General features: G+C 40.9%; 1 protein-coding gene across 1 annotated transcript; it reads right to left on the bottom strand.

The window, feature by feature from the left end:
• Positions 1-257: 257 nt before the first annotated feature.
• Positions 258-13,004, bottom strand: LIN7C (lin-7 homolog C, crumbs cell polarity complex component). Its single transcript, XM_080593121.1, has 5 exons — positions 12,834-13,004; positions 8,212-8,330; positions 7,036-7,107; positions 6,483-6,692; positions 258-3,816 (listed from the first exon to the last, which is right to left on the bottom strand). Exons 1-5 carry the CDS (start codon positions 12,868-12,870, stop codon positions 3,661-3,663), a joined length of 594 nt encoding a protein of 197 aa, XP_080449247.1. The 5' UTR covers positions 12,871-13,004; the 3' UTR covers positions 258-3,660.
• Positions 13,005-16,001: the final 2,997 nt, after the last annotated feature.

Genomic DNA, 16,001 nt, shown 5'->3' with positions numbered 1-16,001 from the left:
CGATATTACGTGCCCTTTATAGCATTCTAATTTTCTCCTCGTCTCTCCAACACATCACAAAACATAGGGCAGAAAAGGCAAGATTCATAAGCAACCAGGAAAACAAACTAAAACCCAGGATTTAAAGTTTTCTTTGCACGCCCACACACATGCACTGTTTATGTTATGCCCCAGAGATTATAAACACCCAACTACAGCTGCCTGAAAACAGTACCAAAAATGGAAAGTCAGAAAAAAACACACAAACACAATGCACGTGAAATTCACCTTTTATTTTTCTGTTGATAAAACCCAGAGATCCCTCACAGCAGCAATAGATGCAGAAGTTACCTGCAGAACTGTTATCTCTTCTTAATCTGTTTGCACACCCAAGTATGTCAAGTGTGTAGGGACTGCATATTAACACAGTACAGGCACTGCTCAGTAGTAAAAGAAATCAAGTTTCTCAGCACATTTTAATCCACCCTTTCCTCAATATAATAGGGTTTTCATAGTAATAAAAGATGACCGTTAACGAGTTATCTGCTTATTGGATGTTTTTTGTTGTTGCAATTAAAAAAAACTTGGTATTAAATTCTACATGTACAATTTATATGCCCGGGTACACTCCCTCACATTTTGTAGTGGATGACAAACTGTATCCAAATGCTTCCACTCAGAACGACAACGCTACTGGCATTTAGCAGCTCTAGCTACACTAAAGTATTTCCTTAGAGTAACAGAAACCACTGCTTTGTTCAGTAACACCGAGGGATACACGTTTTAAAATGCACATTTCTATCTTGTATCCATACCTTTCTTTAATATATATATATTTATATATATAGCTCTAAAGCAAATATCTACTATTTTACAATTAAATTAACACACATCCACGATTGATCTAACTAGTGATTTTGGTCTCAATACTTTAAACATTAGTTGTTCCATAAAAATATACAATTCAACAACATGGTCCTATCAGTGACATGAGGCCTTTAGATAGAGACCTATGACAGATAATCAACCATGCATTTCAGTGCTCAATGTCATCTAACTGATAAATATTTATACTGCATTTTCAAACTATCAGTATCTTTAAAATCTCAATTTCTCTTTGCAGGCTGACCATGCTTGCAAACATGCAGAAAGCAATCACATTTCTCACTGGCCTGTAGCAATCCCATTTTTTTCTTTTCCCATAGATTAGCTGAAGAAGTACAAACTTCATGCTGCCATTTTTAGATCTTTAACCTTTTACTTTCTTTCACATACTGAATTATTTCACAATCGATCGTACTGTTCCATGTGGAAAAATTAGGGAGTAGCCACACGGTCAGAACTGCACTTTTAAGTCTCTAAGAATTTTATTACTAAGAGTCAATTAGGATGCACTCATAGCTGCCATACAAGTTAACAGACACCCAGTAGACAATCAAGTTAATTATAGATATATACCCAAAAGTGAAGCTTTTAAAATAAACTAAGCTACACAAGTACAGCCTCAAACCTGGTAGATTCACAGAAGTGTACTTTTGTCCAGAAAAGAGGTTCTTTAGAATGGCACACAAAAAATGAGCCACCATCAACCACACTTGGAAAAAGACATTGTTTATACCTGGAGATTTCCTTATTGCCACCACAGCACCATTCCATATAAGGTTTTACAGCGATGTTGATGCTACTCCTTCTGCACTACAAACGTGAACCCTCCAAATCAGAAGTAGTCAGCAATTAACCCCAGACAAGTTCACGTTAGGGTTACGCAACATGTAAGCCTCGGAACTTTTTACCCTTACAAATGTAACGATCAGTAAATCAGTAATTTAGATACTAACGACTCCAAGTTCTGTACAGTCACTCTGTATGTAAGACTTTACAATAGGACATACTAAGAACACAAAAGAGGTATGACAGTTAAATTCAGCTTTTTTTTTTTTTTTAAACAGCAGAAAGTCAGGGAAACATCTGGAATTCTTTTTCACTGCATTAACATATCTTCTGTTTTTGAATATAAAAATACATATAGAGACTTAATCCAGAACTGCAAACAATTACATCTTTTCCCCCTAACTGCTTTAAAATTAGTACAAAATAAGTTACAGGAAAGACTGATTGCTGCAAATTTGTTAATGTCAGCTATTACAAAGTCATTATATGAGAACACCAACTGTAGATTATTTACAGGTGAGGTAATAAAATTTTCAGAATAACGAATTACGATTTAGCAGAAGTGTAAAAATAATGTACTCACCAAAGCATTACAAAATCTGGTATTGTTATCAGTTACATAGTAGATCATGATTACATTTTGTAGTTGATATATAACATGTTCTTAAGAAAAGTGCCAAAATACTGCTACATAAGAATCTTTTTTCCAAAATAATTCAGCAAAAAACCTTCAGATTTAATGTTAAATAATGCCAAAATAAAATAGGGAAAAAAAAAGTGATGTCAATTGTAGAAATAGGTCCTATTAAATGCCTTTCAAAAATCTGTAAATTCACTTTCATGCGTAAAGGTCTGACATGAAAAAGATCTATAAAAATCAATATACATGCTTTTTCAGGGTCTCCTAGGCTATTTTAAAAGTACACATTCTTCTTAAAATGTGAAAAACGCATGGAAACTGAAAACATTCTAAAAACGGCTGAACTGCCAAGGGCTGTCATCAGTGGCACCAAGTCCCGCCAGAAGCCAGTCACTACCGATGTACCCCAGGGGGTCACTACTGGGATCCATACTGTTTAACATCTTGGTTAATAACATGAGTGATGGGACTGAGTACGCTCCCAGCAAGCCATTCTGAGGAACCTTGGCAGGCTGGAGAAATGAGCAATCAAGAATCTCAACGCTGAGCAAAGGAAAGTGGGAACCTGGGGAAGAACAATCCCATGCACCAGTACAGGCCGGGGGCTGACCAGCTTGCAGAGAAAGACACCAAAATGGTCGCAAGCCACCGATGCACCCTTGCAGCAAAGACAGGTGACAGCCTCCTGGTCTGCGTTAGGAAAAGCACTGCCAGCAAGGCGAGGGAGGTGATCCTTCCCCTCTGCTCAGCCCCCACGAGACACAGCTGGAGTGATGGGTCCAGTTTTGGGCTCCCCAGTAGAAGACAGACACGGGCATATAGTGAAGGGCCACAAAGATGATTAAGTGATTGGAGCATCTGACAGACAAGGAGAGAGACTGAGACAATTGAGATTGTCTAACTCGGAGAAGAGAAGGCTCAGGGGTTTTCTTACCAAGATCTGTAAATGCCTGACGTGGAGGAGTTAAAAAGAAAAAAAAACAGGAGCCAGACTCTTCTCAGTAGTATACAGTGATAGGACATGAGGCAACAGCCCCTAATTGTAATATAAGAAACTCCATTTACACATAAAAATGGGCATTTTTAGTGTGAGAGAGATCAGAACACTAGAACAGGTTGCCCAGAGATCTTGTAGAGTCTCCATCCTTGGAGATGCTCAGAATTCAATTTGTCACAGCCCTAAGCAACCTGCTCTAGCTGGGGGGTTGGATGAGATGATCTCCAGGAGCCCTTTCCAACCTCAGCCACTCTGTGATTCTATGAAAATGACAGTATCTTTTGCAGCCCAGGAATTGCATCGACTGAGTCACAAAGCAAACTATACAATGTAAATGGAATATATTTTCTCTTTAAGTTATTGCATACAAACATTAGTTTTGCTGCCTGCGTTTTGCCGACCTCATTTTTTCAAATCTTGACTCCATTTCTTCCAGGACCTTTGGTGTGTATCGTACAACTAATTTAACCTTTCCTTGGGCTGCCTTCAGCAGTTCTACAGCTTTTTCATGGTGTTCACCTTCGACACTCTGCAAAGCATAAAACAGTAAGTATCATATTAGTAAGGACAAACACAGAAAAAAGACTTTTTTTTTTTTTTTTTACAACTTCTATATAATCAACTATTAAAATATTCTAGTTCGAAGACTTCACAAGAACAACGTCACCCAAGCTTAGGATTTTTTCTCCAGCATATCACTAAGAAGTGATAATAAATATACTGATCAATATTAGTAAGAGTAGTGCAAAACTTCTGGTTAGGCTTATGCTGAGCCTTTATACACATTTACTCATTTACATACAGTAAGTGAAATAAGGAGAGTATTAGGCAATTATGAAATTATATTTAAAAATCAACAACTTCAGGAGGACACTTGTAATTTGTTTCTTCTTTTGTCATGCATTTTAAATTTAGTAGTGTACCTCAATTTACCTAGTAAGCTACTTCAAATTATCTTGCATTTAGCTAAGGACAAGTGACCCCCCCTCTCTCCCCCCACAAAAAAAACCCTGCAAGGTAGCTGCCTTCTGGATGCTATCCCTATGTTGGGCAAAATGGCGTCTACTGGGCAGGTGCAATGGAACAGCTAACGCACTGCACGTTGCTTGTCTTAGCTCTCCATATACGTCTAATCGTAACTGCGAGGTATTGGGATTAACTTCCTCTAGACTGATCAAGAACAACAAAGCCCAAATAAACAAGAACAGATAAAAAAAAAACCACGCACAAAAAAAACACAAATCAAAGCAAAAACAACAAAAACCCTTCCTAAAACTACTCTCACAATTTATTAAGGTTATACTAGATTCATCCCATTATAAAATTTAAGCAACAATTCTCAACAACTGCATCCAAATATACATTCCTGGATAGCATACATTCTATCAGCACAACTTATTTCTTCCAAACTTATCAAACACAATGATGGGACTACCCCAAGCCTACCTCCCACTGGTGCTATTAGAAGCTAGAAGGCAGGTGATGTACCTGTTGATTGGAGGGTATCCCCGTTACTATAAAGTTACTTACAGAAAGAAAAACAACAGTTAAAAAAACCCAAGATATTTCTCCTCTGTCAGACTCAAACACATACAGTTGAATGCTTTCATGTTTGTTATTCAAGTGGATGTGTAGGTTGTTCCAATTAAAACCGGTAACAAAAAGCTGGCTAAGTTTTATGCTTAATTAAATCCAAACACCTAAAATTCTGAAGTACACTTAAAATCTCCCAGTGGGAAAGGAAAAAAAACCACCCCACAACTTGTTTTAAGGCACATTCATTGCAGTCTTGGCTGTGGCAAATTACTTTTCAAGTATTAAATTAGCAATTACAATTACAATAATGTCTGTCATGTATTAAGATGACAGTAATCCATCTGTAAACATCAGGAGGTTCTCCCTCTGAGTCAGATTTTGCATTCTCACAGTATTTTATGCACTCACTGTATTCTTACCACGTCTCTATATACTTATATACATGTATGCACACAGATTCAGGCACTGCTGGATGTGACAACTGTCTGATGATCAGAATCAGGTTGGGGTGGAGTGATTGCTTTTTCTTTAGGAGGGTCTGTGGGCGGGCGGGGAAGGCCTCATCTGAGGACAGCTGATACTTTAGGGACAGTAGACTTGTCCCTTGATACTTTAAAGTACTAGGAAAGCTAGGACAGGGATAGTTGCAGCACTTTGGCCATGATTTCAGGTGTGTTTCCTGAAAAGAACAGTTGGACTCCCAGGTAACAGTCAGGAGACAAGCACGTCAGGTCCTTGCTAGCAGGAATTTCCCACAGTAGACAGCCAATAAGTCTCCATTCCTTCCGTGAGTCCAAAAAACACTCAGGCTATACAGAAATTTATTTCAAGACTGAGAGTCGAGCTAAATTGAGTTGGCAGACGTAGTTACAAGAACTTTGATGTCAAGCTACCATATGATAAAAGCTTCTGTAAATAAAACAGAAAGTTTGAGAGATTTAGCCGCATTTGACAAGCAGCTGTCTTAAATCAAATCCTGTCCGCAGCCTCCTCTTTCCAGTCAACCTGTGTTTTTCTTTTTGTATTGTAACTCATCAGAAGAGGATACTTATTAAAAATAAATAGCTACAGAGCACTTCAGACATATACTCCTTCAAACGATAGGAAGCCTCTTTTTGAAGCTCAGTACACTTAAGCGAAGACAATAAAGCACACAACCAAAGATAACACCACCTTGTTCTTCCATCTTAATACAGCTTTCATTATGCACTAGCATATTTATTGGGATAATGATGTCAAGGAACCCCTCCTCAGTCTAGAGCAATGTAACCTAATTTACTACTTACCTTAGAAGCTACAGAAAAGTCTATTAATCAAAATCTGCATCATCAAATTTGGATCAAACAGGAAGCCACAATGGCAATTGAATGTTATTTCAGAATACCACACCTTGACTAGACTTACACCACCTCTAAAATCTGAAATGTTGACATAAATAGTACAGTTCCCAGTAGAGAATGGTAACGAAAGCATAATCCAAGGCCTCTCACTGCACACACTGAAGTTCAGAAAACTAAGCAAGATGTTCTTGCAAGGACAAAAAGAACCAATTAGGCCAAGATCAGACGAGGACGTTGAGCTCGTGCCATGTATATTCTTTGTATGCCCCCAAGTGGAAGCCAGTAGTTACTGCTACGTAAAGTGAAAACCAATTCCTACCACTCCGTTTACAGAAAGAAGCTGGTCTCCGCGTTTCAGGCCTCCATGTCTATCAGCTATACCACCAGGGATAATTCGAGAGATATAGATCGGTGAATTTTGTTCTTTGCCTCCCATGATATTGAATCCAAGACCTTCTTCAGTTTTTGGTAGTTCAACCACTCTGGGATGGGAATGACCTTCACTAGCAGCAAATGCAGCTACAGTGGCCTGTAAGAAATAAAATTTTCCTATTTATAAGAAATTAAATATAGACCCCTTAGCTAGACACAGTGAGCAGGTTGAAAAATTATTTTTATCTCATTTGTACAAGACAAATGAGATTAATTTCCTAGATGCCAACACTAGTGTGAAAAATTTAGAACCCTAAGAATAAAATCCAATGTAAAAAAATTAAAAATAACAAGTCTTTTATTATACTTTTTAATGACCCATTATGCTTATCCATTTTATCAGACATCGTGATAATACCCTTCTGAATTTTAAATACCCATCTTCTGCTTCTAAAGCAACAAACTACTGAATTTTACTTAATCTACAGTTTGGCTTTTACCTTTGCTGTTGCATTAGCTCTGACTTCTGGGCTACTGCTGATATCCACGGTCTCATATACGTGTTCATACACCTTTAGGGAAAAAAACAGCTTAAGTATGGTGAAAACAGTCATTTTTATGCTTAAACAATGTAACAAAATACCAGTTACAACTTAAAACTGTGTAGATGAAAAAAACCTACACCTCTAATAAGTTGCTCTCCAATTCCCTGCAAGGTGCCAAGTGAGAATCTCCCATACTATGAGAAAATAACTCTCTCAGCATCTTTATTTCTTGGTCAAACCATGGATCTTCTAGGTCTCAACCCAAATACTCCCTCCTTCTGTGGCATGCAGACGTCATTATCCATTTAGAAATGCTTATTGCTAGTGTAACACACCTGACTGGAGATACGGGTGATTACCTTCTCACGTTTGATTCAAGTTGGAACTCCTCCATAACGATGCATGAAAAATTAATTTAAGGACTGCTCTTCAAAGCCCTCCCGAACATCCAGCCCCTGCCCCACCCCCGCCCCCTCAAATCCTTACGTTCCTTCAACTGATGCAACAGACTGAGTATCTTAAGAAAAGTATTGAAAACACAGAGGCAATAAGAACACTAATGCCAGGGAGGTGCTCACACCTAGAGCTAACCACATCTTCACATTGACCTGCCAATCATCTGGATTTGCTAAGCAATAAACACACGGTCCTTGACAACTTCCGTGCCTACAAAGAGATCTTTTAAATCACTGCAGGTGTTAACACCAGTGGTAGCACCATCGCCAGCAGCAATTATAGGGTGCATTCAATCACTTCAAATCTCTGAAAGAGTATCTGGAATGAAGAAGAGGTGGTGCAAGGCTACGATGCTGATTTGGCTGAAAAGAAACAGAGGCCATTTGTACTTCACCCATTCTTACCTGCCAACAGAATAACACACTGCTAGCTGAGCTGTTGGTAAGGGCAGACCCTCAAAATAACCTATAGTAAGTAATTTCTTTCTGAGCCATTGCTTAGCACACCTATATGATCCCAAATTATTTTCTCTTGAACTTCTAAAAAATGAGTCTTGTTCCAAAAAGATCCATAAGTCAAATTCAGTTTTAGAAAGAAAAACAATAGGTTACTGAACTGAACATAAAAAGAAAAGTACCATTCTTAACGCAAGGTAACAGCGCGCAGTTAACTTACCTCCCTTACAGCATTACAGAATTCACTCTGAAGGACCCTTTGCAAAGCCTGTAGTTTCTGTGGCGGCACTTCTCCACTTCTCTGTAATTTTTCCAGCAACTCAATTGCTCTGCAGATGTCTACGGAAAAACAAAGCACTGGTAAAGAGGAATGCCTGAGGAGATTCTAGTGGTGGCTTTTCTTTTGTTTGTTTTTAAATTAAGTTAATAGAGCAGTCTGTGTGTGCTTGTGTACATCTTAAGACTATGTTATAGTTTCATTTCTTCCATACCTCTATGTATTTAAAAATGTTACCATAAAAAGCCTTATTTACAGACTATTTAGGTCAAGCACAGCAATACAAGCCTATAAAGAATCTGGAGATAACACTACCATATCCATATTTTAAAGAATTTGATTTTTCCTTGAAGCTGAGATCAGGCTGAAATATTTCTTTGATAATATATACTACCAACATTTCACATGCAGAACGTCACAATCTATCTATGTGGATATCACTTTGTTATGACCACCTAGAGTGCTGTCAGGTATGCTGACATTCCTCTTACATTCAAAACCCAGTTCAACAAGCGTACACCCAATGCTTTCCCCATAACAGGGCTGAGTAATATCTGGCCTATTCAGGCACCACTAGCCTGCAATTACATTAACGGGATTCCAGACAGCAGTCTGGAATCATAAAAGCTTGGCTAGGTCTTTTACCAGTTTGAAATGCTTTCTTATTTCCTCTATCTCTGATGTACCTAATTTATCAAAGCGTTTCGAAAAATGACCTAAACTCCTCAATAATCTCAGCTGAGCATTCTGTAGCCCAGAATCCTGAACCCCAAACCTTTTTCCCAGATCCTAAACGTTTGTCCCTAAAGATCACCCTGTTGATATTCTAATAAATGCACATGCTGTTTGGTGAAACCAAACTCCCCTCTGAAGGATTTGATTTCAGACCAGTACCAATTAAGATGCGCATCAAACATGACATCAAATGCTACGTGATATGCTGCAGGCAGCTCTTCAAGAGTAGGAAGGATTAATATTCCTCACTTGTATTTCCAGAGTGTTACATTAGCGACGATTCTGAATCACGTAAGTCCTTGAACAGAAGTAGAACAATCTCTCAGAAAGGCAGATAGAAAGGATTGCCTTCATTACCACAAAGGCACAAAGAAGCAGTGATTAATCTACTATACAAACAAAGCATTGATCATTTTAGAAAAGGCTGAAATCTGGGACACAGCTACGTCCCAAATGTATTACTTTCTTTTTTCAGTAATTAACCTTTAGACAATCATTTTTCATGTGAATGCACGTCCACTCGATGGCATTGTACCAGCACAGAAGACATTCAACAGCCACGAAACTGCCTGCAAGAGTACAGGAGTGTAAGAAGTGAGGAGTCACAACAGGATGGAAAGACACTGATCGTTATGTTCTGAAATTAAGGTGAAATGCACTGACAAAAGACAACCCACAGCTAACGCTGTCCAGTTCTGTAAGGTATCAGTCAGAGCTCTTACAGACTGCCACAATGATTATCAGGTGGTACAGTCAATTAAACAAAGTCCAACTTAACAGACTGGTCATCCCTTAGCACAGTTAAAGCTGTGTTTGTGCCAGGGACTGGAAAAAAAAATCATTCACAGAAGAGCACCCGAGTATCACAGCCACAGCCATGAGACACATTATTTCACACAAGAGTTGAAGTTTCCACATGCCAAGACAACTGCGCATTTTTTGGCTCTTTCAAGCTTTAAGAGGATCGGGTGCCTAACACAAATAAATGTCAAAACCTACATTCGAGCTATTACTAACCCCAAGTCTGCAGAGAACTAGCGTCACAGAGGCACTGCATAGTTGCTATTTGTACAAAAATTACAAATGAAGAAAACGCTCCTAAAACTTTTAATTTCCTAATACACACTTGGATTTGTTTTTAACTAAAAAATATGTAATGAAATTGAAGATACTCTAGGTGCGATTGTTTATTAATCTCTTTATCTTACTGATGCAAATTGACTAAAATTCTCAGGAATCTCTATGTTCAGCATCAGCAGCACAAATTCTCTTCGTTTCACGAAGTCTCGCACTGAACAGCTTGAAGTGGAACGATCAACAAACGGAAGGAAGAAGCTGTTCACCTCCCTTGGCAACAGCAGCAGTTGCAATCCCGCAACACTCCATATATTCATGACAGAAGTCTGGTAATTATGTAAATTACAATACAACTATCAAATACGTGCAGATGTTTGCAGACAAATGACTGGTTCGTGCATATGAAGATCACCGTTCCGTGCAGCAGTCCTCACGCCTGTGGTCCCTGAATCGTGTTATGCTGTAAGTGTGTGAAGTTGTTACCTAACACTTTGATTAGGATACTACAATCAATTTAAAAAATGACAGCAGTCTACTGATCCGATGAGTAGCTGCAGTAATCAGGACTCCAGAACTCCACTTGCTAATTTCTCTTTTATAACATGGATCTTTCGTCAATAAACTCGATTCAGTTCCCACCTGCATCTCCTAACAGCTCAGACTTTAACTATGTAGCGTTTTATACCTTAAGGCAAAATCAGCTAGCTTGGGAATCAGCTGGGTCATTCAAAAAGCAAACTAAGAGCACAGATTCATCTTGTCAAAAAGTTACTGTGACACACACAGGTTGCACATGAAGAGGTTTTATTTTAGACGAAACTAAAGCAAAAATGCACTTTAACTACTGAAAAAAAAAAAGGTGTCTGAGAGCTGTCTTCCTCATAGTCCTGACACTATAGTTTAGCCAACCGTTCAGAATTAGACAGAAATGAACACTAGAGAATTCTGCTTCCGTGAAGGATTTCAAGAAGGAACAATGTAGAAGTAACTCCAGATGTGATAAAACACAAACAAACAAACAACCCCCATAAAACTCACTGCAAAACAGAATTCATAAATAATTTTAAATTTTATTTTCTTTTAACCTCTTCAGCCTCTTTAGATTAATTGCCCATTCTTCAGGAATTATTTTTCTGATCACAGGTTACCAGACTGGAAACCTGAAAGGAAGATGCATTTAAACTAAAATAACATTGGGAAAAACAAAAACAAACCTACAGTGAGATGCCACCACTCCATGCATGTGTGAATCAAACAAAGAGGGAAAATGCTGTGTCCTCACAGACACTCCTGATTAACCACTTTGGCTGCTTATGTTCAAACAGTGTGGACGCCTAAGGAATACGCAGATTCGCCACACATCACCACCAAAACGTAAGAAAAATTTCCAAGTGATAAACGTTGTTGGATCCCTGCACTCCAGTAAATTTGGGTGGTGTCTTTTGCAATGCAGCTTGGAAGAAAGAACAGATGGGGAGAATTTTCCATTGCCCTCATGGTAAGCATATGGTAACCATTTTAAATCAGCACATTTTCTACACTATTCTCTCTTCTGTTCTGCTATATGCTAACAACATCAGTGATGTTCATTTTCAAGCCGACGATGATTCATCATAAGGTTATCTGCAGTCAACCCTACACAATTAACAGAGGTTGTTTATTTCTGTAAATAGAGCGCTTGCTTTTGTAGGTCCATTACACTGTGTTCCCTTTTTCTTCTTTTCCTTAAAAAGACCAATCTGCCAGAAGAATGAATAGCTCCTTTGTTCCACCGATCCCCAAGTAACTCCGCAGATTTGTTTGTTTTCACGGATAGAGCATAGTGGCAGGGTAATGAGGTGGAGGAGGATGCTGCCTGAGGTTTAACTCAGCAGACCTACCAAGAGCAACTAATCCACTGCCAAAGCAGCTGCCCTAATTAAGAAGCTTTGGAGCCGCGGAGTGGGAAGTAAAGTTCTTACATAAGTCACTATTTACAGGCTTTCCCTCACACATTACAAGCGATTTACTCGTGGAGCGGGAAGGAGGGCTGGGCAAGCAGACCTGAATTCTGTGGTAGGTAACACGTGACGGCAGCTAGCACAATAAAGTGGGTACATACAGCGCATTACGCGCCTACAGAGAGGCACCGAGCGCTCTGAGCCAAGCCGGTGGACCCAGAGGGAACGGCAACAGGGGAACGGTTCCTTCGGTCACCTGCCCCCCACGTAACCGCCTTCCCTTTCACAGGCAGGAAGAACCACACTGGCCGAGATTTACCTCAGCCTCCTAAAAGCGCTGGATAGACGACACGAATGGACTTTAGCTTTCTCCTTGCTAGCTCTAGCTAGGCACCGCACGGCACGAACAACACAAATCAAAGCTGCTAAGTGGAAAATCGGGATGTAAACAGGAGCGTCAGGCTGCGACAGCAGAGCTCACGAACGAGCGCTGACGGCGCCTACGTGTGCCAGCTGCCTCCCGCAGAGACAGGCCGGCCGCTGCTACCAGACGCAACCTGACGAGCCCAAACTGAGGCCGTGCGTTTAACTTTAACTCTTCACGTGACGGAAACGAGGAGCCGGCAGCATTCGGGCACGGGCGAAGCAGGCGCACCTACGGGAGCCCTGCACTGAGCGGAACCAAACTGAACCCCGAGAAAAACCCTCGCGGGCTGCACCACGAAGGGAGAGCCAAGGGAGCACCCCGGGCCGGGCCGGGCCGGGCCGCCCCGCGGCTCGCCGCTGCCTCAGGGCTGCCGGGGCCGCGCTCACCTCGCTCCAGCCGCACCGGCTCGCCCAGCGCCGCCATCTTGTCCCCGCCGCGGCCCCGCAGGAAGTGACGCGGCTGCCGGAAGCGCGGCCGTTGCTCAGGGAGGCGGCGGGGTCGAGGCGTGAGGGGCGGCGGCTCCGCGGGGCGGCCTGGGCTGCAGGGGGGCGCCTCGCTGCTGCTCCCCGCCTGTGTTCCCCTCCGCCAGCCTCAGCCGGGGCGCGTTTGGGCGCAAAACCACGAAGTATGGAGCGTATCCGTCTGTGCGCCCCGAGTCACCCCGTGGGGAACGTGGACAAAGCCCCGCAACACCCGCGACGGGCATTGAGCTCCCCCGTGGAAGCGGCGCACCTACAGACACAATCACAGAACCGTTCGGGTTGGAAGAGCCCTCCGGCCTCATCGGGTCCCACCACCCCCTACCGCCAGTGTCACCCCTGAACCACATCCCCAAGCCCCGCGGCCAACCCTTCCTTGAACACCCGCAGGGACGGTGACTCCACCGCTTCCCGGGTCTGGCCCTGCCTGCTGCCTGGCTTTGGTGTCGGCTGCGGGTTGTGCGCTCTGCTCTGAAAGCAGAGAGCTCCCGCGGGTCTCACGGTGCCAGTGAATGCGGCGGCGATGTGCTCCCTCCGCTCTGTAACTCGTATTAATGGCAGGTCCTCTCGGTTTGAAGGATGCCGCGTGCGTGTTTCAGTGAAAAGGTCACGCGAATGGAATTCCGCAGGTGAACAAAATTAAATCCTCACAGACTTGTTTCCGGCAAGAAGTGTTTTAGCAGCTGGAACTGTAGAATATTTCTGGAATAAAACCCAGATGTTTCTGTCACAGTGGTGCAGAAACTACCACTCAGTTACAAGTGATTGAAACTTTAAATAGCTTGCTCTGACTTTGGACAGATAAACGCATGGAGAAAATTGAGTGTTAAGCAATATTTCAAAAACATAGCGTTTTTCCAAAAGATGGCTGGTAAGAATACGTATTTGAAGCATATTTAATTTGGCATTACTTTGACTTTAGTAAAGACTAAAGATTCAGAAGTTAGGGCAGTTGCTTTACCTTTCCTCTAGGCCTAGTGAGTGACAATGGATTCAGACCTCTGTGGTCTAAAATACGACATTATGAGAATAAGAAAATACAAAAAGCGAATTTTATGCAGTGCTTCCGCTGTCTTCTTCATAACACCGTCGAGCTTAAACCATATCGCTCTAGGACCTTGCACTGATTTATACGTGTGGGAAAAACAAGCAAAAGAACAGAAGTTTTAGTTTTTATTTTGCAATCCAATAAAGAGTGCCAATGATGTACTATTTACTCATTTCTGTTTGTTCTTTGTTCCCAAAAGGGAAATTACTTTCTCTGATTATCTTTTCCTTGAGAAAGCTAGGTCTCTTCTCCACAAAATCCCCGTGTTTAGTAGGAAAATGAGTTGGGTTATAATCTTACACAAGAACGGAAAAGAAGTAGTTGAGGTGGTGTCTTAGTCTTTTTAGTGTTTGCTTTTTCATAGCACCTACAGAACTCAACCAAATGAAAAATATCCGAGAGAGAAAACTTGTATAAAATTCAACATTGCTGTCCTTTCTGAAGAAAAAAAAAAAAAAAAAGCAGCAAGCTAAAAGCTGGCTTGTGCACCTTTTCTGTGTTTTCCAGTAGAGCCAAAGAATGGCAGGCTTGATATTCTGGTGGAAGAAGAAATGGAATGCCAGTGGAGGACCACGAAGAGGGGAGGAAAATAAAGCTTCAGATTATCAGATTATACAGGAAAATAAAAGGATGCATACCCACTTGCTTTTTCCTTTCTGAGGCAACATTTTGGCACAGTGCTGTATTTAGGCAGTCAGGCCTAAGTTACAAAGCTAGGCGTTAGTATGACAGAAGTATTTTAGTGCATGTTTGTCTTTGAAAATAACAAGATGTATTTGAATCAAAGAAATACCCACTACGTAAGTCAGAATTCTACTCCTGACCATCCCCCCGCCTGCTCCCCCCCCCAAAAAAAAAAAAGGAGGGGGGGGAGGGAGTGAACTGCTGAGTCTTCAGCAAGCTATATTTTTCTCAAGAGAAATTAAAAGCATAGGTGGATGCTGGCAGATTCTGCATTAACAAGACAAACTATTCATGCCATCCTAGGAAATCCTTATTCTGGTAAGCTTCTGGAAGAAAAACAGGTCCCAAAAGTGATTCTCAAACAGCAAGGGTCTGCTCCGCCTGAATAACTAGGAAAACGGATTTGCACAGTAGTGGCTGAGGAGTATGGAAGACCTAAACATTAAACTTCAATTGATGTATTTTGCTAACGGTAATGAAATTATTAGTTTAGACCCCATTGTCTGTGTCAGTCAAGCTTGTGAAATCTTGTACTTTACTTCTGTTGTCATTGATGAATTAGCCTAGGTGTTAGCATATGTCAGTAGGCCTCCTGGGAGCAAGCACATCCTGCAGGTCTTTTATGTATGCAGTAACACTACTGTTGAAGGACTATCAATAATCAAGCAATATAGCCCAAGTCCTCATTGGAAAACAGTTGCATTAGCAGTCCAAAAGAAAATGGAAATCAGTCTCCAGTGTAAGCTAACCTGGAATGAATGCGCAGCTTATTTTAGGTGAGAGGTTTTAGTGTGTAAGAAGTTAATCCATAACTGAGTAAGAAGATAAGCCTTCTTTATAAATTAATTAATAAGGTCATAATATTTTTATAATAGCGTCTAACAGACAGTCCTATTCTATTCAAGGCATTAGAGACACAGGTGGATAGGGAATGCAAATATGATGGAATATGCTCTGTGACTGTCTAGGGAAATTGCAGGAATATGAGTGGTTCAAGAAACTTTGTTCACTTTCTTTCAGGCTTCTGCTCAGCTGCAAGGTTCAGGCTGAAGAATCTATAGAGAAAGAGAGGCTATTTACAACTGTGCAAGAGGTCATTCTCATGAACATCTCTTATGTGAACTTTTTTTATTCAAGAGCAGCTTCACTTGGTTTAGCTTCATTTACCTTTAGCTTATACACGCTAAATCAAAAAAAGCCATCATAAAAATAAGAAAATGCGCATGGATTAAAGATAGCTTTGTCTTATTACAATTCTACCAGTGAGTAAACTTATGCCTTAGTTATATTGGAAAGTTACTTTTCATGTGTATAGACTTATGCACGTGTATAGGTGTACTTGT

This window comes from Anser brachyrhynchus, assembly GCF_964034855.1.
Source record: "Anser brachyrhynchus genome assembly, chromosome: 5".
Classification (NCBI taxonomy): Eukaryota; Metazoa; Chordata; class Aves; order Anseriformes; family Anatidae; genus Anser; species Anser brachyrhynchus.
This window is presented reverse-complemented; position numbering and strand designations above follow the sequence as displayed.